Below are 22314 nucleotides of genomic sequence, written 5' to 3'. Positions count from 1 at the left end.
GATGAGATCATCAAAAAATGGTATGAGATTATTGATAATGTGTGATCCATTTTTTAAAATTTTATTTCGATGTGTTAGTAAAGACAAAAAAATAAAATAAAATCCAGACTGTTACCAATTTACATCATAATCATCATTAGTATGTAAATGTACTCGAATGTGTTAATTAAGTGTAAATTTGTACTTATCATCTATTTGTATCATCTATCTAATACAGGTAGGCCCGCCAACGTTTGTGAGTTCCATCTTGATTAGAGAATTGATATAAATATATGGTAAGAGTAAGATTTTTGGTTAACTAATCAAGTCATTTCTTTTTGTATGTTGTATGCAAAGATTGAATTAGATTTTGAATCAAATATATATTTTATATTTTATACATAGCAACATTGTTCTAAACAATTTAATTAAACTTAGATCTGCACTACCCCAATTTGTTTAGAACTTATCAAATTGTTTTAAATTTATAGACATATTTTTCTCCTAAATAGTATAAAATTATAAATAATAAGATGATGCAAATGACTCTTTACCATATTGGTGAAAAGGAGTTGAACTATTGCATGACGATGTGGGTTTGAACTGGCTAATCTTACATCTAATCTAACAAAATCTATTGTTTGATAAACAAAATAAAAATTAATAAGATGATGAAAATTCCTATTAAAAAGAAGGAAAAAATTAGGCCTAAAAACTTAAGCTAAAATGAAGGCCCAAAACCACACAAGACCAAACTCCAAATATGATTGGGCCTGAACAACCCTGAAGACAATGATTACGAGAAGCTGAACTCAAAGCACCTTGATAACATCTTTGTTGATGTAGGTCTAACCGGCATGCCTTGTCAAATGTTGCCTAGCTATTCAAACTATGGAAATCAATCAAAGTTCTGTCATGCATGTTTTCAAGTAACGGAAAAGAAACGGGCATCTCTCTTGCGATAAATTACAGGCGTTGAAAACAATAAATCACATGATGTATTATTGTACATATTATAATAATTGTGAGCAATATAATTTAACTGAAATAATAACATCACGTGATTGAAGCTGAAGTATACCGAAAAAAGCCTATAAATTAGTTAAAAATTTATAATTGCCCCAAGAAGGGTAGTTGGGCAAGAAATTTTGCGTTTATGTTTTGGCCATATCCCTACTTCTAAGAAATATATATTTACATATATAATATATATCAATTACATGCATAAATCCCAGGTGAGCGTAGAAAATGGCGGAACATAAAGTCATACACCAATGGTGAAACACTATGCATTGTCAAAAGCATGCTTCCTATAATTTACTCCAAACCTCCTTTTCTTCCATATGTTGCCGCGACAGAATTGGCAACCCTAATTTTGAAAATATATCATGCAGATAAGCTGATGAAAGGGCTCTTTTGGGTTGCTCCATTCCCCAATTTTATTTCCAGGCACAAATCTTGTGCATCATCTAGCTGCAGTATATCTAAACTAGTTTAATTACTTCCTTAAACGATCAATGACCTCCTAATAATATGTTAATGAGATTGTTTGATCATGCTTCTTCTTCGTTTTCATATATACATGCCTATATAATCTTCCTTTGTTGCCTAATCCCGATTAACACATTAATGGCGTCCCATTTGGACTTGAGTCAGTTAAGTGGGTGCAAGAAGAGGAAGAGAGGTGAGAGGGTATTTAGGTTCAGGAGTTTTGGCGAAAACGGGTACCCGGTAGTGTTGGTAGGATCGTCATTTAGGGAAAATGTTAAGTCTCTCCTTGCATATGGGCATGTTGAGGGTAACCTAGCTGGCCATGGCATGCAATGCTGGTCGTTTCAGCTCCAAGTTCATCGCCATGCTCCTGGCCATGTCGTGCTATTTGTCATCGAAGAACCTATCGAGGCATCGCTCAATCACCAGTGCAAGCAATGTCAATACGTTGGTAAATTTTCAATTACTCCCCCCATCTCTAAGTTTATTTTCATTTCTAATTTGAAAATACAAACTGCTATTTGAACCGTATTTACTGATACTTGAGGTCTTTCGTGTGCTAATAAAGGCCATGTATACATAATGAATTTGCTTAAAATCACAGATACGTTCTAGCTATATGACGACTAATTTCGATTATATATACATAGCTCAGGCTGGGGGCAGCATATGGTATGCAATAAGAAGTATCATTTTGTGTTGCCTTCCTCGGACACAATGGTGGCAACTTGCTGGAATGGCAAAGGTGGCAACGCCTCCGATGGAGGCCGCCTATTACTGAACCCCACGACAACAAATAGTCGTAATGAGGATAAGTCGTCGAATAATTTAGTGGAATTAGAGGGTCATATGATGCATGGTGTCTTTCACTCCAACGGTTTCGGGCATTTGCTGTGTGTCAACGGGGTGGAAACCGGTTACGACTTGGCTGGTCACCAGATCCTCGACTTTTGGGATCGCTTATGCACCGGATTGCGTGTAAGGTAATATGAAGTGAAGTCAAAACTATATATGCGCTAATAGTTTGCTAAGGAAATTTGTGATAAACGTATTTTCATTATACAAAATAGTTTTATAACAAAATCTCATGCATGAAACAGTTTATTACATCTGTTTGATATAGGAAAGTGAGTTTGAATGATGTGTCACATAAAAGAGGGATGGAGTTGAGGCTAATCCACGGAGTAGCATACAGCGAGCCATGGTTTGGTCGTTGGGGTTACAAATTTGGCCGTGGAACATTTTGTGTCACGCAACAAATGTACCAAAAAGCCATTGAAGCTCTACAAGGCATGCCCTTATGCTTGCTCATTCACCATCTCGGCACATCCAACCATGAAATCGCTCTCATCTTCTCAAGGTATCACACATTGTCCGACAATTCTTTGGTCACTCTTGGCGACCTTTTCCATTTCATGCTAGAGCTCAAGTCACGATTGCCACCCACAGATCATCAAAATCCTTTTATTGATCCAATCTATAACCCGGGAATGCTGATGGAAACGAATTGTAGATGGTCTTCGAAAAGAGTTGAGATGGCGACTCGGGTGATTGTTGAGGCTTTGAAGAGGGCTCAGTTTAGGTGGGTATCTAGACAAGAAGTTAGGGATGCCGCCCGTGCCTATGTAGGCGACACAGGGTTGCTAGATTTTGTGTTGAAGTCACTAGGAAACCACATTGTAGGAAATTACTTAGTTCGTCGCACGTTGAATCCAGTGACTAAAGTTCTTGAGTACTGCTTAGAAGACATCTCCAATCATGCTTCCCCTAATCATCGGGACGGTTTGCTCATGCACAGTCCGAAGGCGAAGGCTGCCTGGTACAAGCTTTCGAAGTTTCGGTTAATGAAGGATATGTTCTACATGTACAAGTACGTTCTCAAGGACCAGAAGATGAGCAATGCCGGGATATTTTCGGCCATACCGATGGCTGTACGGATCATTCTCAATTCCAAGTACCTCGTGAAGGATTACTGCAGCGAGGTGGTGCCTATGAAAGTTGAATATTTAAGCATGGATGGAGAATCAAACATCTACTGCACAATAACACTAAAAAACAATTCCGAAGAAGATGACGAGGATAATAGTAAGAGTATTAGAAACAACAACAATGCAATAATATTGCAACCCTACGAGTGTGTGACGTTAAAAAACAATGCTACATTTGATGATTTGAAGCAAGAAGTGGAGAGGAATTTCAAGGAGATCTACTGGGGGCTGAGGGGATTTGTGGTGGACTCAATTGCAAATCTCAACAATGCGAAGGGGACAGATTTGGTTTTTGGCATGGTTGAGGTGGGTCAAAAGATTGTGCTCGAGGGTAGGAGTAGCAAAAGGATGGGTGGAGTTAGTGAGATGTATGAATGTGGAGCAGTTTACTATGTCGTGGACTGTCCCTGTGGAGCTAAGGAAGACGATGGGGAAAGAATGGTGTCGTGTGACATTTGTGAAGTTAGGCAGCATACGCTTTGTGTTCGAATTCCGGACAGCGAACAAGTTCCTCACATATTTCTCTGCAATCGATGTGAAAGAGAAATCATACTTTTGCCTTCTCCATAGAATCATCCTCTACAATTTGTATGCGATTCTAAGTTATCGGACTTTTGCTATGACCAATTGGTCCACCTCAAACCCTACTATCCTTGAATATGTTTAAACTCATTTTCTGATGTAAAGAGACATATGAATGAAATGAATAAAAATATTTTTATTTACTTTCCTTGTTTAATTTCCTGCAATTATTCTTTGTAACTTCCTGCATTTCCCTCAAATCCGATGTCTGATCCCATCAAATTTGTGGTGATTTAATTTTATGTATGTGATTAATTTATATCTTTTTTCTTTTAGAAGATGTTCATGTAGTCTACATTGAATAGGATCGAAATTGATCGAGAATAACGACACAGATCAGTCGAGTAAATTGAAGTATATGTTAATTGCAGAAAGATTCATCATTTGAGCTTCTTCTTATGTTTTCCTCTTTTGTTCAATTTGTGTATAAACGCATTTCATCATTCATCGCCTTGGAGAAAATATTCAGTAAAGCTACCGCACTATGGAAAGGATAAGAACCACAGGCGACGTGGTGGGACAGAATAAAAGGGGATTGGGCGGTTCAGGCGTGAAGACAGATGAGTTACATGATCCAGATGACCATACTAAAGTCTTACTAATTAGTTGTTGTCTTTTTTTTTTTTGGAGTGCACTATATTTTTATATTAAGGAGGGGAGAAGTTCAGCTAAGTCATGGGAAGCTTAATTTAGTATCAAATTCGTCATTCACGAGATTCGAACATAAGATCTCTTACTAAGAGAAATACCACTAGACCGTAACAGGATGCTCTTTGAATTTTTTTGGTGAGGATTCGAAGAATTTGTTAATAGTGTCTATTCATCGTACATTATGCGGTGAGCTTTTGTTAGGTACTGTTTACCTTTAATTTTAAATAAAAATATTTAAAATAATTTTTAACTGTACGATTTACGATGAACGGATTAATAATTTTCGCAATTCTCACCAAAAAAATCGGGACAGGATCCGGATTCATTAAATTAGGATTGTGGACCTCAAAGTTAAGCTTTTTCTGTTCCGGCCTTGGGCCCCATCACCCACTAAACAAGAACCTCCATTAAATTAGTATTGTGGACCTCAAAAACACTGGTACGTCTTACTGATTAATCATTGTATCGAAATAGTAATTACGAGCATATTATTGTATCGAAATAGTAATTACGAGCATATTAAAGAGTAGAAACTTGTTGAAGAGGATCCTCGACACCAAATATATGTTTGTTGTTGATCCCTTAGTATATTGGTTGTTACAATATCATTTGTTTTTACTTGTTACTTGTTATTTTGCCGGAATTTTCGTACTCATTATAAGATTTTATATACTTACTTTTTATAATTATTACATTTGCAAACAAATTTTTTAATTTGCAAGAAAATATTATTTGGTAAATACGAGGTATCCACAAATGAGAGGATATTTGAGACCACATAAAGGTGAAAAATATCATCTTCCTGAAGTTTCGTAGGAATACCCAACTAACGGATCATAAAGAGGTATTCAACCACATGTATTTTTCTCTTAGGAGTATCATTGAAAGGACATTTAGGGTATTGGAAGAAAAAATGGGCAATTTTAAGGGACATAGGGAGACATTCTGAACGTGAGCGCCATTTTCATGACCCCAATGACTTTTGTGAAGAGAGTGATAGTAATGATAATGAAACACACCAGAATTATTAAGCTGAAAGATCACATAAAATAGAAGCATTAAGGAGTAGCATAGCCGGAAGTTTGATGAATGCGACTATTTTGTATTAAACAACTTTTGGATTGTTATTCTATTTGAAGTATATATCAGTTGGTTGATGATAGTTCTAAGTGCAACAACAATGTTGTGCTAAAGAATCCTAGATATTTAGTTTAAAATATTCCAATATTTTGAGTAATTTGTCGTACTAATTAATATTTGAGATGAGTTTAAATAAAATATAAATATTTTTTTCAAATATATAATTGACCATTATTTGCCAATTAAAATAATACACATCTAATATTATGCCATTTTACCCAATTACAGTTGTTTTATATTAAAGTTTACCAAACGCTATAACAATGTTTTTCTTTTTGCTAGAAGCACTTTTACAATTATAGTTTATCAAACACATTACTGCTTTATTTTATGAAGTATTGCAGAAACAGTTTTTTTCAAAGCACAACAATACCAAACTAGGCTACCTAGCCCACCGGCTTCAGAACATACATTTTACATGCATGAGAGTCCAGCGTGGCTGTCAAGTTTCCAACAAATCGTGCCTTCAATGTCTTGTGCTGCAAGACAGCAAGCAAGATATCAGTAAGTTTCTCTCACAAATTACAATACAGCTAAATACAAAAAGTAGCAAGAACTGAGAAAGAACAGATGATTGATTATACAAGGATTATTGTACCTCCCAGAGGTCTCTTGCTTCAACAACACTGTTTGCGGGGATCCCAATGTCGTCCCAGTGAGCTGTGAACGAAACTCGCTTACGGCTTCGGTTGACAAGGAGTAAAGCTACTCTGTATCCTGAGAGGGGCCCTGCCCAAACCTGTTCGTTCAAATTTCAGAGTTACACTTAAAACAATGACAGAATTCTTTCGTATATGTATCACAAGAGATTTGATGGCATTTTCATTTTTACCTCACGATTCCCTTGTAATCTGACCTTTTTAGCTTGAACACCGAGTGGATCTGTTACGGTTAACCATCACAAAAATCGCAATTCCAAGTTGTATTTGTGCAAACTTGATCGTTCAGTCATTAGGAAGGTAAGTTGGTGTGCATCTAAAGCTTGTAGTTACCTTGGTTTACGGAGATAACCTCTTTATTTGCAATGATCTCCATGGTCTCTTTCGTGATATTCCCCACGTTGCAACCGAGAAGAAGGGGAGCCTGCAGCACAGTTCATGGGTAGTGTAACCAAACAGATGACCTAAAATTGCAGATTTCATATAAGGAAGAGCATCTAGCAAATTAAACGTTTATCGTACCTTAGAAATGGCCCACATGCTAAAATGGACTATATATTCATTTTTTGTCATTCCTCCATTCCCCACTTCTAACATGTCGGGATCTGTTCAAATTTTCAGCAGATAAATAAGATTAATCTCTTAGTGAAACATCAACACTCGAAATGAATGGACATGTAAAACCCTTCCATTAGCCGAAATGAATATTCACCATTCCAGCCACCAGGTCTGGCAAATTCAGCATAAACTTCATTCATGTCTGCTCTAGAGACCATACTGCCAAGCAAAACGCCAGAAAAAGGTATCATGTGAGACCCCAAAAACATGAGACCAAGTTGAGAGCTAACGGAAGCACTTTCTACCTTTCCCATGTATCAGAAATGTCACCAGTAGTTCTCCAGCTATTTCCTACATTAGCACCCCATGTAGCAGGGTGCATTTCTCCCCTAAAAGACGAAATAGAACAAAAAATTAAAAAAATTAGGCCTATTACTAAGAAAAACAAAATACATGGTTTTTTTAGTTTAAGCAAACATGACCGTTACCATTCACAAAGCGAATAGAATATGGGACGACCTGCTTTCATCAGAGCTCGGGTCATTACAGGGAACCTAAAAGAAGAGATGAAATATTTACAGAAACGTGATCCTTTGGAGACCTTACCCCGGGAAAATTAAGTGCAGGCAGAAACCACTTTGTGCGGTAACATCATAGATATTCGAGGTATTTTACCTAACAGTTGGCTTGGATTCATCGTTATAACAGTTATCATACTTCAAGTAATCAATTCCCTGCAAAGAAAGTGCATGAGCATTTCAAGACTCTGTGACAACATATAATCAATAGAGATGTTATAACCCCTTTTGATTAAGTTACAACATGTATATCGTACCCAAGCAGCAAATGTTTTGGCATCTTGTTCTTCGTGGCCAAGTGAACCAGGCATGGTTTTGCTGCAAGTGAAATACCTGCAAAGTACAAGTGAATGTACAATTTGTTTAGCTGTAATTTAGGTATATATCGACATTCAAGAGCAACTATACATAATACATGCAGCATATATTTGTACTGGGATGGAGCGTATGAGAGTTAGTCGTGTTACCCTGCATCTGCGTAAATTCCTAGCTTAAGACCCTTGCTGTGAACATAATCCGCAAGAGCTTTAATGCCTGATGGAAATGTTGCTTTATTTGGCGCTAGATTGCCCTGCGTATGAAATCTCATGCATGTTCAGTACTTTTACAGCCGAGCTTGTTTGTGATTAAAAATAGAAACAAATACCTCGTGGTCACGAGAAATTTCGGCCCAGCAATCATCTATAGATACAAATAGCATGAGCTTTTATTAAAATTGGTACAAAGCTACCGGAAAAAACGAAACGACAGAAAAGAAAAGAAGAAGAATACCTATGTTAACATAGGTATATCCAAGTTTAGAGAGACCGGTGGAAACCAGTGCATCGGCTGTCAAACCAACCAGAGAAATTAAGCAAGCTTTGGAAACAAAACATGGCTTTGATGATTAGGGATAAGTTAAGTTGCTCGAGTTACCGGTTGCTTTGATGACTTTCTCATCGATTTTGCAGTGGAAGTGATTCCAACTGTTCCACCTAATTTAGCAAAAAAGAAAATAAGGAGCTGACTAATCATTTAATCTTAATCGCACAAGCTGGCAAGTAAAAGGGCGACCCCGAATTAGGGCCATTTCTGATATTTTGAAGCTAATTTAATAAAAAGATTCTTCTTATTTAAAAAAAAAAAATTGACAATATGTTCTTACAAAACTCAACAATCAATATTCAAATCTAAATGAAATCAGCATCTCACTATTACTAATTAAATAATCTTTAATTGTAATGAAATCATGATTTATGGTTCATCCATGAAAAAATAAAGCACGACTGACAAAGATATACGAAAATACGATTGTATTTGTGGAAGCAAGTAGTACACAAGTTAATTTTTTTATTACTAAAGAAAAATGGAAGAAAGTAATAGACAAGTTTTTTTATTGATAGAGAAAAGAGGAAGTTAACATATTAAGTTTAAGTGGAAGCTCCACTTAATCAATTATAATATAGATAACATCATATGATATTGCTAAAAAAAATCATTCAGTTAAAAACATTTTTATTAGAAAATTTACTCATATGTAATATATAGGCAGAACAAAAATTTTGGGACCCTTATGAATTTGGAACCTTGTATCACTGCACCTTTTGCACACTCCCAACGCCACCTCTGCTCCAAACCAATAAAGTTCCTTGCTTTGAGAGGATTAGGGAATGTCTATCATATATTTGAATAAAATTGCATTTGTGGGTTGCGGCACGTGTTGATATATATAATATTAGGAATTTGAACGCAAACGGTCTCATGTTATAATATCATAGATTCATACATGCTCCAAGCGTGTAAAAACAGCAGAAGAAAATAAATGGCTTCCCATTTCAAAAGTTCGCTGAAATGTATATATTTTAGAATCTGATCTGACTGGCTGTGGGTGACCATCGATCAAAGGAGGCAAAAAATATACACTGTATGTAGTTTGTAAAAAAGTAAAATTCTACCCCATGGGAGGAGTGAGTCCAAGTCCGTTGGCAAGCAGATTTCGTCTGAGTTGCGAAGAAGCTGCTGCAGCTGAAGCTGAAGAAGCAGAGGACACACCCATTGCCATTATCAACAACATCACAATCAGCGTTACTAGTGCAGCATTATCACGATCACCACCATCCTTCTCCATATTGGCTCTCACTCCTCTGCTGTTGATTTACTTGACCAGACTCCTTTGCTACTAATACTACTCCCTACTCTCTCTCTCTCTAGTCTTAAGTTAATATGTAAACTAGATTTTTTTTACAAAGACTAGAGGCTAGTAAAGATGTGTGGCTATTATGCAAAGCCCAACTTGGCGGGCAGTAGAAAAGTCCGCAAAATCATGACTAATATATGTGTGGTGTTGTGTAACCAAGTAAGGAGTGCGTGAGAATCTGCTCTAAAGTTTGCCTCTAGAAGCTTGGGAGAGTCTACTTTACATTTAATTTTTTCAATAAATTGTAAGAGACTTGTTGAATACTTAAATTTAAATGAGCACACATTATATGCTTATTTCTCATGTTTTCATTATATTTCAATACTTCATAATATATATGTTATTCTATTTTGTAGTTTATGATGAAATTATATATATTTTATGTGTAAACAGACACTTATTTACATGAAATATAATGGATTTACTTAAATCTGTTGAGCCCGCCTAGACCCCACCTAGTCGTCTAGGTGTTAGGCTCCAACCCACCGCCCGATTAGTGCATAACTTTTTTTAAAACCTCAGTCTTCACCCTGAATACTACAATTGAAGAAGAATTGTTGGAACACGTAAGAAAAGCAACAACAACAAAAGAGGCATATGACATAAGAGATGATTCGGTTTCAATCGATTAACTATGTCGGTGATTGTCCCTGTGGAGCTAAGGAAGACGATGAGGCAGAATAGTGTTGTGTGACATTTGTGAAGTTATGCAGCATATGCTTTGTGTTCGAATTTTGAACAGCAAACAAGTTCCTCGCATATTTCTCTGCAATCAATGTGAAGGGGAAATCATACTTTTGCCTTCTCCGTAATATCAACCTCTTCAATTTTGATGTGACTCTAAGCTATTGGGTTTCTGCTATAATCAATCGGACCATCTGTTGTAATTACTATTCATTAGACCCATTACATATATAGTCTAAATCCGAATCAACCTAGAAAAGAAAACCATAGAAACATTGAAAGAAAAATATGAAAACCCATAACCTGAATCGAGAAAAAGATGAAAACCCATAACCTAAACCTAGAAAAAGATGAAAACCCTAGAAATCCAAATCTGTTTTTCAAATCAGTCTCTCCAAATTCAAAAATCCAAATCCAAAAACAATAAAAGAAATCCAATTTTGACAAACCCTAGAAATCAACCCAAAAAAATAGAAAAAACAAAACAAAACCCAACAATTTGAATACAAATTTAAATTTGAAGGTGATTCGAAACAAAACCATAGATTTCAAAACAAATACTTCGATTTTGGGGCTCAAGAGTTGCTCGATCAAGAAGGAGGGAGAATCGAAGAGAGAATTATGACGAAGTTGAGAACTAGAGATAGAGGGTATGATGTGGTGATTGGAGCGAGATGAGAGGTATAGTGTGGTGGCCAGAGTTGAGACTCAGAGAAGATGGGTGGAGGAGAGGTAGAGGAGAGAACAGAGAATTTGGGAGTGCTGAGAGAGGTTTCGAGAATGACAAAATGTGAGAGACTAAGTGAGACTGAAACCCTAAGTTAGATTGGACGGTTGAGATTAAATCTCACCCAATTCGACGGTCCACATAATTCTTAAACCTAATCTAAATTAAATAAATATTAGAAAATATGTTTTAGTTCAGTTCGGGATTCCGAAGCCCGTATCAAACTTTTTGAGATTGGTTCGGTTTTGGGTACCGAACGGTTTAAGATATTAGGTTTGAGATGTTTTCGGTTTGGTTTCGGTAGGAAATCGGTACAGCTCGGGATTTTCAGTATTTTTTTTACCCCTAATTTCAACCCATTTTCTGATGTAAGGAGAATTATGAATCAAATGAATGAATTTTAATTTCTTTATTTACTTTCCTTGTTTAATTTTCTGCAATTATTATACGTAATTTCTTGCATTTCCGTCTGATCCTATCAAATTTGTGGTGATTTAATTTTATGTATGTGTTTAATTTATGTCATTTTATTTGGAGAATGATCATGTAGTATGCATTGAATAAGATCAAAATTGGTCAATTATAAAAACACAGATCAATTGAGTCAATTAAAGTATATGTTAATTGCAGAAGGATTCATCATTTGAGCTGCTTTTTTTTTCCTCAAATAAACGCATTCATATTCAGTAGGAGTACCGCACTACGGAAAGGGTATTGTGTGTTGGTGGTGGGGGCGCGGCGGGGGGTGGGGTGTTGGCCGTTTGGGCGTGCAGACGGACGGGTTACGTGATCCAGATGGCCTTACCGAAGTCTTACTGATTAGTTAAAATCCATATATGTCGACTACAATTAGTTAAGCTTTTTCGGTTTTGGGCCTTGGGACCCATCACCTACTAAACAAGAACTTCGATCACAAATACAACGTATGGGCTTCATTCAGTTAGTATTGTGGGCTTCAAAATTTTGGACTATTAGCACAAAGACATGGTTACACCTAAAACGACAATCTCATTATTCCCAAACTAGTAAACTCAAGTGTGAATGTTCAACGTAAATTGTGAATCGTCGTGGTGAATATGGTTTTTTTTTCAACTCACTATATTATAATAAAAGATGTAATTGTTCAACTAATTATGCCTATTGAGTTTCGTTTCTATATATCGACACAATTATTGTATCGAAATAGTGTTTTACGGCTAAATTACGAGCACATTATAGATTAGAAACTTGTTAAAGATATTATCCTCGGCGCCAAATTTATGTTTGTGGTTGGTTGTTGAGGTGTTGCATGCACGCCTAAAAAGGGAAACATTCCCTTCAACTACAAGGATCATCTTCTTTTTACCCTATCAACTTTGAAACGGCAACAACTTTTCATTGACTTATATCACTTGGCAAAAATTTAAATAAAAGTATATAGGAGAGCTCGACACCACCAAATTTTTAGCCCTTTTTCTTTTGCTTTTTGTGTTTTAGAGGACCAAAATTTAGCTACTTAGGATTGAAATCATCTCCTTTTTGTTTGAGGTCAAGAAATAATCCCTTTGTGTATGATCAAAACTTGAGTACGAGGACTTGAACTTTGTCCTTTCTGTAACTTAGGGGAAGAGGCAAGCAGACTCATTTGAAAGAATTATTTGTGCAATGAATTACAATATTTGACTTTGACCACCATGATCCTTTTAACTTGCAATCTCTAGACCTCATGCTCAAATACCTTTAATTGTGTTTCACAGCTGTGTGAAGTTGTATTAAGCACGTTCTATGCTCTCCGGTTAGTAGAGCATCATATTCTTAATGGGTGGGTGACGAAGTTGGGGTTTCATCATAAAATTAATTAGCAATATACATTCTTACACACCCCTCCCGTGTTGTGAATACAATACAAACGGGATGACGTAGAGCAAGTGTGGGTGTTCGGCTTCATATGTAAAACAATTTGCTCTGAAACCATGAATAAGTTGGAGTTCCACCAGAAAACAACTTGGCAATATGGAAAGTAACTTAATTTATTATAAGCTCTTGCATAATTTGGTCCCTACTTTGACCTCACATTCTCACAAGTAGTAAGAGCATCTCCAATAAAATGAATTTTTAAAAAAAATGAAAATTGCCGTTTGAATTAACATGAAGTAAAACTATCACACATGATCTGCATGTGATGTAAGATGTGAGAATTTATCGGATAGAGAATCAGTTAGGTAAAATTATTAGAGAGAGATGGAGGTTTATATTAAAGTACTAATTTAACCTTAAGTAAATGGTATGATTAACAGTTCACTCTCATTCGGTTCTTGTAAAAAGTAAAGATAATTTTATGCACCTATTGAGATGATGTCCAAATAAAAAACTAGTCGCCGGGATAAATGAGAGAGGTGCATAAAATGTAATAATATCGCACCCTTTAAAACTTCAAATAATCAAACTTTATATATATCTAGTCATGTTTGTAGGTATATTTGTTTCTGCATTAAGAGGAGGGAGACAGTTCGAAATTATTACAATGGAAATGGAGGAGTTTCGAACTCGGGACTCACAGGTAGAAACTCAACGCCATATCTACTAGGATATTGAACCAACATGAAAATATTTAATAAATTAATATAACAAAACTTTATGGTGCTTCAGAATATTTTAAAATTTCAATCGTTAAAACTTGAGTATAATATCTTTGATCAATGATTTAAATGTAAATAATTTTAGCTAACCTAACCATTTTGGTTAGATCGTCCTTGCGAAATGGCGAGCAAGTATGCATTCGACGTTTTAGCATCCAATGTTTCTTTGTGATGGTATCTGATCATAAGTACTGTTAAGACTTTGTTATTCAAAATTTTCTTTTCAATCATTACACACATTGCATGTACACAGCGAAACACACAGATTTATCCAGGAAATAAAAGATGAAAGTTCGCAGAAGGTGGAGAAAACAAACAAAAATATCTCAATTCACTACGTTTAATGTGGCTTGAGTGGGAAGAAATGATGGACAAATAGATGGGCTTGTTAATGATAGCTTGTACTGTGACTGTTTTTTATTTTTTATTTTTTATTTTTCTCCTTTTCGGTTTTCAGTGCAACAGTAAATAATGGAATAGGCCAACTTTGGTCCAGTTCTTGGAATACCAACAAAACTAAACCAGACAAAAATCCCTCAGGCCCCCGGCCTCATGCCATCATGAAATTATTGAACAAAACCAACACATCTCCTTGCCAATATAATCTCAGATGTTTGTGGGATTTGTTTGTGCATTGCTTTTTCAAATCGGAAATTTCGGAAACTTCAATGAAGAACTAGGAAAATGTTTGGTCGATGTGACGGCATAAGATAGGAGCTGAGTTCAAGCTAATTCTATACATATAAAGTCAGACGAGTAAAACTAGAGAAACAAATTATTTAGATCAAATTTTATAAACCATATGACGTAATTGTTGATTATTGAATATTACTTGAGTGTTGATTGATTTGTTTATTTCTTATTAGTGCCACATTATACGGTATGCAAATTTAGTGCATACATTAGTCTATCTAACAATACTCACAGTCGGACTCCTCTAGATGGGATTTATAAGACATGGTGTGATATATTGGAGTGTTGTCCAGTTTAATAAATTTAGTTCTTAAGATACTTATACTTTACCAAACAGTGGTCATATCACCAGCTCAAATTTAATTGAAATAGTCCAGTTCATGGCGATATAGCAAAAGGAACGAGTTGTTTAGCCGTGAAGAAAAGGGCATGCTTCAAGAATCCAAGCCCAGGAAACTTCAAATCGATTGCAACGAAAGATAGTACTCTCCATATGTTAATTAAATTTTAAAAAAAAATCCCAAAAGAAACTTATGATAATTAATTAACTAATTAATTGGACTTTAGGTTTAAGTCAACAGAATTTTTAAAGCTAACTTGTTTTGCTACGTGGGAAAAGGATTAGTTTAAGAAAAGTTGATTAGATTTGGAATCACAAACACTTGGGAGGGATGATTGCTTTTTTTGATGCAGCAATGCATGCCAGCATGTGACAAGAATCCTTCTCCCCATTCTTTCCAACTCAACAAGTAAATAAAGCATCTTCTCCTTTATCTAATTATATTCATTCTTAAAAACCTGGCCCTGCACCTTCATCATATATTATTCACTCATCAAAACCTCCATCTTTATCTGGTGAAAACTTTACTTTCACATGTGTTTTCTGAACATTTTTCAAAAAGTAGTTTTGTTTTAAATTATTTTTATAATTTGTTGTTTGTTTATTTTACTTTACTTTTATTTTATTTTTTTGGATTGATTACAGGGCAAGAACCCGGAAAAAAAAAAAAGAAGGAAAGATTATATAAGAATATCACGAGGTCACGAAACTCCAGTTATATCTATAACTAGCAACTGATAAGAAGAAGGAGAAGCTTCCTAAAAAAAAGACTGGACTCAAACTGTAGAACAAACCCAAACAAGCCAAATCATCAGCAACAAAATTCTTTTCATGTAGATATGTCGAATTTTGTTTACTTTTTTTTTTTTTTGTTTAACTGTAATGGGGATAATAGCTACTAACTAATCAAAGAGAAGTATTTTTTTCTAAAAGAAGATGCTCCAACTTTGGAGAATAAAATTTCAGTTTCTTGCTATCTAATTAATCAAGAGAATTCCAACTCTTGTTTGCTCACATGTAAACAAGAATAATAAAAATTAATTATTAATTACTGCATGTGACCCGTGATGATATCCGTCTTGATTTTTTTCCAACGGTTGGTGATGCATGTTTAAGGCTGTAGAGGGTGCTGAAGAATCATGATGGATTTCTAGCTGAAAAAATAATGGGCATTGCTGAAGCTATCAGTACATATATATGAAGACCCTTATTGACTGTTATCTAATTCAAAAGTACCAACCCTTAACAAGATGGAGCATAACGAAAAGAAAGTATAATTCAACTTACAAGTTCGATTGTAACTGTCATTCTGTCATATGAAGACATATGAGTGTCAAAGTTGCAAGTTTGAATAACAAATGGCTCGTTTGGAAGTATTTATAAAATGATTGAAAATGCTTTTGATGAAAGTATTTTTGGATTTAAAAAGCACGTGAAGGGCTTTTTGCAAGGAGGCACCAATTATGTACTTCTTTCAGAAATGCACTTCAAGTGTTTTTTTAGGATTCACTTACATTTTTTTTTTATGGATTAATTTCAAAAGTACTCTCATAAAAAACTTTCAATCAATTTAAAAGCACTTCCAAACTATAAGAAAATTAATCTTGGATGACTATATTTACACATAAGGCAATAGCGATCAAACAGTTATTTTGACAACATTATAGTATGTAAATTACAAAACAATACCCTAACAACTATCAAATTTATATGAAAAACTTCACTTGCTTAATTGAAGAGAAAAACTTTTATTTATACACTTGTCATGCTCTAATTTATTTTCCAATTGCAAAATTATTCTGGTCGTCTTCCACCATTACTAAATTAATTAAGTCCACCGTGCCGGGGAACATGCACGTCCTAACAGGAACGATTTCAGCACCTCTCTCTAGATAAGAAGCGGAACGCGTTTACATATGAAAAACCCTATAGTTAATCATATAGGGAATTTCTTTGTATTAGTTCAATGCCAAATGATAATACATGTTAGAATAGTTGTTGGTCGGGAAGCTAGGTTTCTGAAAAGATGTTGGAATAATTGTCAATTACCCTAATCGATTACTACTTTACTGGACACCCAATTTGAAAGATCGAGAAGTTTGAGATGTGCATGCAAAGAGCGGCAAATATTTTTGTTTTTGAACTAATTACTATTTATTAACAAAAAAAGAGACTAATTATTATTTACAATTAACATAAAATGGAAATTAAACAGAAGTTAGAGAAATGATTACGGCAGGCCTCTTGAAAATGACTAATCTCTAATCGTGCTACTACTTTTTACCTTTCCAAAAGCTGCTTCAAGAAACATGTTAATCCGGATTAGCTCAGGCATCATTTCGTTAAAATCAAACCGTGTTAGGATAATGTTAGAGAGATCAAATTTTTAAACCAAATTTGCAAATTAAATGGTATCTCATAAATAAAAAATAAGCACGTTAATCAACACTTAATAATAATCCAATCATCAACATCCACATTATTTGTTTTATAAAATTTAGTTTAGAAATTTGGTTTCCGGCCCTAGTATTACCCGCTCAGTTAATTATGTAACTTATTATTTATTTTTCTTTTTCACCCAGATTTTACCTCTTGTTTTTTTCTATTTGTGGTGAAGGAGAGAGAGAGAGAGGGGGTCACGTGAGGGAGAAATTTTTAATTGTAACGGGAACATAAGTGGTACACTACGTGTTTTAATATAAGTGGTAGGAAATTTTATTTTTTAAGTTATTAATTTTTTAGCATATATACCCTATCATTTGTATAATGACATGTGATATATACTGGTCACACTGAAAAATCTCTCCACGGAAGGGGAGGATGAGAGCTCACGTGGAAGGGGTGATCTGGGACTGGGAAGGGCCTGCATTAATTCATGCAAAATTACGGAGTGTGACGAATAATGACTGTTTGTTTTGTAATGGGAAGGATGTTTTTTTGTTTCTGTCTAATTCTGTGATGTGTGTGGGGGCTCTCAGTTTTAAGCTGCGCTGAATAGTGTGATTGGGTCACCCTCACCATCCCCAGCCAGCCCCAATCACCCCCAACCCAACCTCCTCTCTCTCCCCCCTCCATTAATCTCTCTCTTTCTCTCTCTAGATCTCTTCCCCTTCTTGTACAGAAAGAAAGAAAGAAAAGAGCTTTTATAAACAAGACAGACTTCCCACAAGCTCACCTGCTCAAGGTGGAGGGTCAATGGAAGAAAAGCTAGCCTAGCTAAAAAGCCTTTAAAAGCCGCTTAAATAAAGCTTTTAAAAAAAGTTGATTGCAGAAAGCAAGAGCCTTTCCTCTTCCTCTCTCTCTCCTCTCTTCCTCTCTCTTTCTCTCTCATGTGTGACTGTGAGAGAGATGAAAGAATCCAACTTCACCTGCACACATGTGTATGTAGGGATTGATTGATTCTTAGTTATCTCTTCTCTTACTTAAACTCCTCCATCACGTCCTCACAAAAATCCACCCATGTTCGACAACACCACCACCACCAACAACAACACCGCCGCCTCTTGTTCCGCTCCTCCGTCTTCTTCCTCTCATGAAAATGGCGGAGCCACCCACAAACGAAAAAGAAGACCTGCAGGCACACCAGGTAAAAATAAAATAAAGACCCCATAATTCTGTTAGTTAATCAAACCCTTTTCTTTAGAATTCTTAATTATTGATTTTTTTTTTTTGTATAAATAATTCTGGTTATATTATAGATCCGGATGCAGAAGTGGTGTCTCTGTCCCCCAAGACCCTACTCGAATCGGACCGGTACGTGTGCGAGATCTGCAACCAGGGATTTCAGAGAGACCAGAATCTGCAGATGCACAGGCGTCGTCATAAGGTGCCGTGGAAACTACTGAAGCGAGAGATAGCGGAAGATCAGGTGATCAAGAAGAAGGTGTTTGTGTGCCCGGAGCCCAGCTGCCTCCACCACGACCCCCGCCACGCCCTAGGCGATCTCGTCGGGATCAAAAAACACTTCAGAAGAAAACACAGCAACCACAAGCAGTGGGTCTGCGACAAGTGCTCCAAAGGCTACGCCGTGCAGTCCGATTACAAAGCACACCTCAAAACCTGCGGCACCAGAGGACATTCCTGTGACTGCGGCCGTGTCTTTTCCAGGTAAATTAAATTTTTTATGCTTGCGTTATACATCGTCCTTAACATCGCCCAATCTTCCATTTTATTAACATCGCCCAATCTTCCATTTTATTTATGAAAAAAAGAAGAAGAAAGAATTGTTGATAAAATTAGCTAGCTACTAGCGAGACCAAAATTATTATCTGAAATCTGAAGATGGTCGGACAGGTTTTTTCTATTCTCCTCTCTTTCATATGCACATCCAAACCCTAAAAAGCACTGCCAAAAAAAGCAGCTGTTACAGATAAGAACAAATCTTGAAATACTACAAGCAACCTCTACCTTTTTCTCTCTTCAAAACATTAATGAATTTTAGTCTCTTCTCTCTGAAATTCAAATAGGGTATGGCATCAGTTTCCTGCAGTGGCAAATGACCTCATCCTCTCTTTCATGGCCGCTGCAGGTCTACAGTTTCCGGTTTAGAAGTTTCAAAAGTATTCAGTATAATGAATTACCTATTTTTGGACGCACTAAAACCGTCGTCAGTCCATTTTAATTACTTAATTAAACAAATATATAGGGATACCCCATTTGATTTCTTTTGCTCACCTAGCTATATATTAACTGATCATATATTTTATTTAATTAGTTGTTGGAACCCAGCAAATCATATAATCCATACTACATATCCTCTTAACAATTTAATATTCATTTGTTTGTTGGTAATCCTAAATATGTCGTATACGAACGGCTCATCCGCTTATGGCTAATTCTTTGTTGTTGTTTTTCATCATGATAGCAATATAGTTTTATTGATTGCAGAGTGGAAAGTTTCATAGAGCACCAAGACACTTGCACAGTCCGACACGTCGTTCGGCCGGAATTACAGGCAGCGCTGCAGCCGACGGCCTGCTCGTCGCGAACTGCATCGAGTACCAGCCCCTCTAGCGACGCCAATTTCAGCATTAGTAACAATGTGGCAGCTCCAGTAGTATTGGCTGGACTCCCGGTGCGACCAAACCCAACTCACCATCACGATAAGCGCGCCGGTATGAATCCTTATATTTCTTGCAACCGTCAGCAACAGCAACAGCAGCACCAACAACAAGTGCATAATAATATATTGGAACTTCAGCTCCTTCCGTCCTCAAACGCCCATACTTCTTCCCCGCCAAATTTAGACGAAAGTCACGCAACTAATCTGAAGCTCTCGATTGGATCGCCGTCAAGTGATCAGCTTGCCAACGAAAAGAATGAATCGAGCAAGTATAATTCATCGTCCGATATAAAAAGAAGAAGAAGCTCTCCAGGTAATGAGAAGAACATTAACAAAGCATCTGCTGTTGGAAGAGTTGGGTCGACGTCGGAACTGGTCAGGTTGAAAGAGTTTGCGAGTGAGGAGTTGAAATTGGCCGTGGCTGAAAAGTCGTATGCCGAAGACGCCCGGCGAGAAGCCAAACGGCAAATAGAGATGGCGGAGATCGAGTTCGCGAACGCCAAGAGGATCAGGCAGCAAGCGCAGGCTGAGGTGGAGAAGGCTCTGTTGCTCAAAGAGCAGGCGACTAAGAGAATCAGCTCCGCCATTTTGCAAATCACTTGTCAAGCTTGCAAACAGCACTTTCACATTGCCTCTGCTGCTTCCACCGTAGCAGGAGGAGCAGTGGGACGCTCTGATGAGACCTCCCTTGCTATGAGTTACATGTCCTCGGCCACAACCGAAGGAGAAGGAGATCATGACCACACAGCATAATTACCATTAATGACCTAATATTTTGTAACTGCTTTGTATTTTTTTTTTTCACATGCAATGCTTATTTGAACATGCCTCTCACAAAGCTTCACCTTTTTCATCAGTTAATTATTGCTGCATCAGAGTAGGGGAACTTTATTTCTGACCATTGTTTGGGATGCTCGTGAAAAGTGTTGTAATTGGGTCCTTGTATTTAATATTTCAAATATTATATATCTTCATTTGTTACAAAAAAGGAAAAAAAAAGAAGTAAAAATACGACTTTCTGGATTTACTTTCCTTTCAAATGGCTTGTGCATTAATAAGTTCGTGCATTTACATCGTAATTTCAATAGGAAGAAAGACTTTATATACTCAATTAATTTAAATTGCGGGAACGAACTCAAACATATGTCAATGAAAGAGCACAGTATTCTATCCAGTTTGTTTACACTAAGTCATCTGCAATATTTCTTGAACTGTAGTCGCATGCAGTACTCTGGCTGGTCTATGTTGTTACGTTGCCATACTATATTAATCAATGTTGACGATTGATTTGTTTTTATCACGTCATTAGGGTGGTAAGATCACAACAATGGCATAACTAAGATCTCTCTCCTTCAAATCTCCTCCTCTCCAATCCCCTTCTCTCTTACTTTCCTTTTTTTTTTTTTCTCACTTTATAAAGAAGTCAAAGTAAGATGTTGATGTAACTTAATCATACTCGTTCAAATAGTAGATAACTAAAAATAAGGAGAATTTGAAAGAAAGAGAATTCTACTTCGTATTTCATTGGATAAATTATACATATTATCTTGGAGATTTTTAAGAGCTTTTTGTGTAAATCAAATCATAGAGATAATTTGATTCCAAACTTTATCAGGCCCTATCATATTCCTGTCCCTAATGTGTATTAACTGTTCGTATGACGTCCTAGATATTAAACTAAAATACAAAAAGAAAAAAGTAACCCTAGCTAGGTCTTCTTTAGAAGCTCGCCCATGATTTGTCGTTTTGAGACTAAGCCTGCATGGTTAAGTTTAGATGCATGCTAGTTTTTTTAAGCATTGGTTCCTCAAGGGCATCAAAATGAATTAACGAAGGACACTCTTAAACATCTGAATAGGTGAATTAGGGAAATTACCTTTACCCGCATGTTTTATTTTTCTTCTGTACACCTTTATTTATTTGTATCATTTGATTTTTATTGTTGATTCAAATGTTAAAAATAAACAGGGTCTGCATAACGAGGAGAAAATGAGCGTGAAAAATTATTTATTGTTATATTAAATTTTCTTATAATGAGATTATTTAGATCACACGCTCTCTAATACAAGTGAGTGCTACTATTTTTACTATTATAAGAAAATGTATGTGCCAGTGTTGTATAATAAACAAAATTACATTTTTCTTATGATAAATCAGAATTAAGCCAATTAGTTGAGGTAGTGGATCCATGATTCTAGGATCGGATGGTCCCAATATAAAGGTTTTGACTAAAATAAAATTGAAAATACCAACTTTTCATTCATATCTTTGTACAAATAACATTATAAGCTAAAAAGATTAAATTTGTTCACGACGAGGTTTCATACTCCAAAAACGTGTAATGATAGTTTCATTGTCAATACAAGAAAAAACAGATCGATGATGATT

The 22314-nt window shown here is 36.0% G+C and overlaps 3 protein-coding genes across 5 annotated transcripts; 2 read left to right on the top strand and 1 right to left on the bottom strand.

Annotated features, from left to right (window-relative positions):
- Positions 1-1489: 1489 nt before the first annotated feature.
- LOC137731192 (PHD finger protein MALE STERILITY 1) lies at positions 1490-4183 on the top strand. The gene is made up of 3 exons (XM_068470294.2): positions 1490-1921; positions 2126-2453; positions 2594-4183. The coding sequence occupies exons 1-3, from the start codon at positions 1513-1515 to the stop codon at positions 4026-4028; spliced, it is 2172 nt and encodes a 723-aa protein (XP_068326395.2). The 5' UTR covers positions 1490-1512; the 3' UTR covers positions 4029-4183.
- Positions 4184-6043: 1860 nt separating this feature from the next.
- On the bottom strand, positions 6044-9851 carry LOC137731646 (alpha-galactosidase 1). 3 transcript variants are annotated; one of them, XM_068470817.2, is made up of 15 exons: positions 9561-9851; positions 8542-8600; positions 8398-8454; positions 8273-8307; positions 8094-8197; positions 7884-7959; positions 7724-7782; positions 7537-7602; positions 7354-7437; positions 7203-7267; positions 7013-7095; positions 6824-6914; positions 6664-6713; positions 6430-6570; positions 6044-6310 (listed from the first exon to the last, which is right to left on the bottom strand). In XM_068470817.2, exons 1-15 carry the CDS (start codon positions 9731-9733, stop codon positions 6218-6220), a joined length of 1236 nt encoding a protein of 411 aa, XP_068326918.1. In that variant the 5' UTR covers positions 9734-9851; the 3' UTR covers positions 6044-6217. The 3 variants fall into 3 exon arrangements, with proteins under 3 accessions (XP_068326918.1, XP_088544350.1, XP_088544351.1); XM_088688224.1 differs by having other exon boundaries at positions 6664-6695; positions 9561-9831; XM_088688225.1 differs by lacking the exon at positions 8398-8454 and having other exon boundaries at positions 9561-9831.
- Positions 9852-17765: 7914 nt separating this feature from the next.
- Positions 17766-20953, top strand: LOC137731969 (protein indeterminate-domain 14). The gene is made up of 3 exons (XM_068471240.2): positions 17766-18450; positions 18563-18971; positions 19752-20953. Exons 1-3 carry the CDS (start codon positions 18324-18326, stop codon positions 20677-20679), a joined length of 1464 nt encoding a protein of 487 aa, XP_068327341.2. The 5' UTR covers positions 17766-18323; the 3' UTR covers positions 20680-20953.
- Positions 20954-22314: the final 1361 nt, after the last annotated feature.

This window comes from Pyrus communis, chromosome 16, assembly GCF_041283825.1.
Source record: "Pyrus communis isolate YQ-2024b chromosome 16, ASM4128382v1, whole genome shotgun sequence".
NCBI classification, from domain to species: Eukaryota; Viridiplantae; Streptophyta; class Magnoliopsida; order Rosales; family Rosaceae; genus Pyrus; species Pyrus communis.
This window is presented reverse-complemented; position numbering and strand designations above follow the sequence as displayed.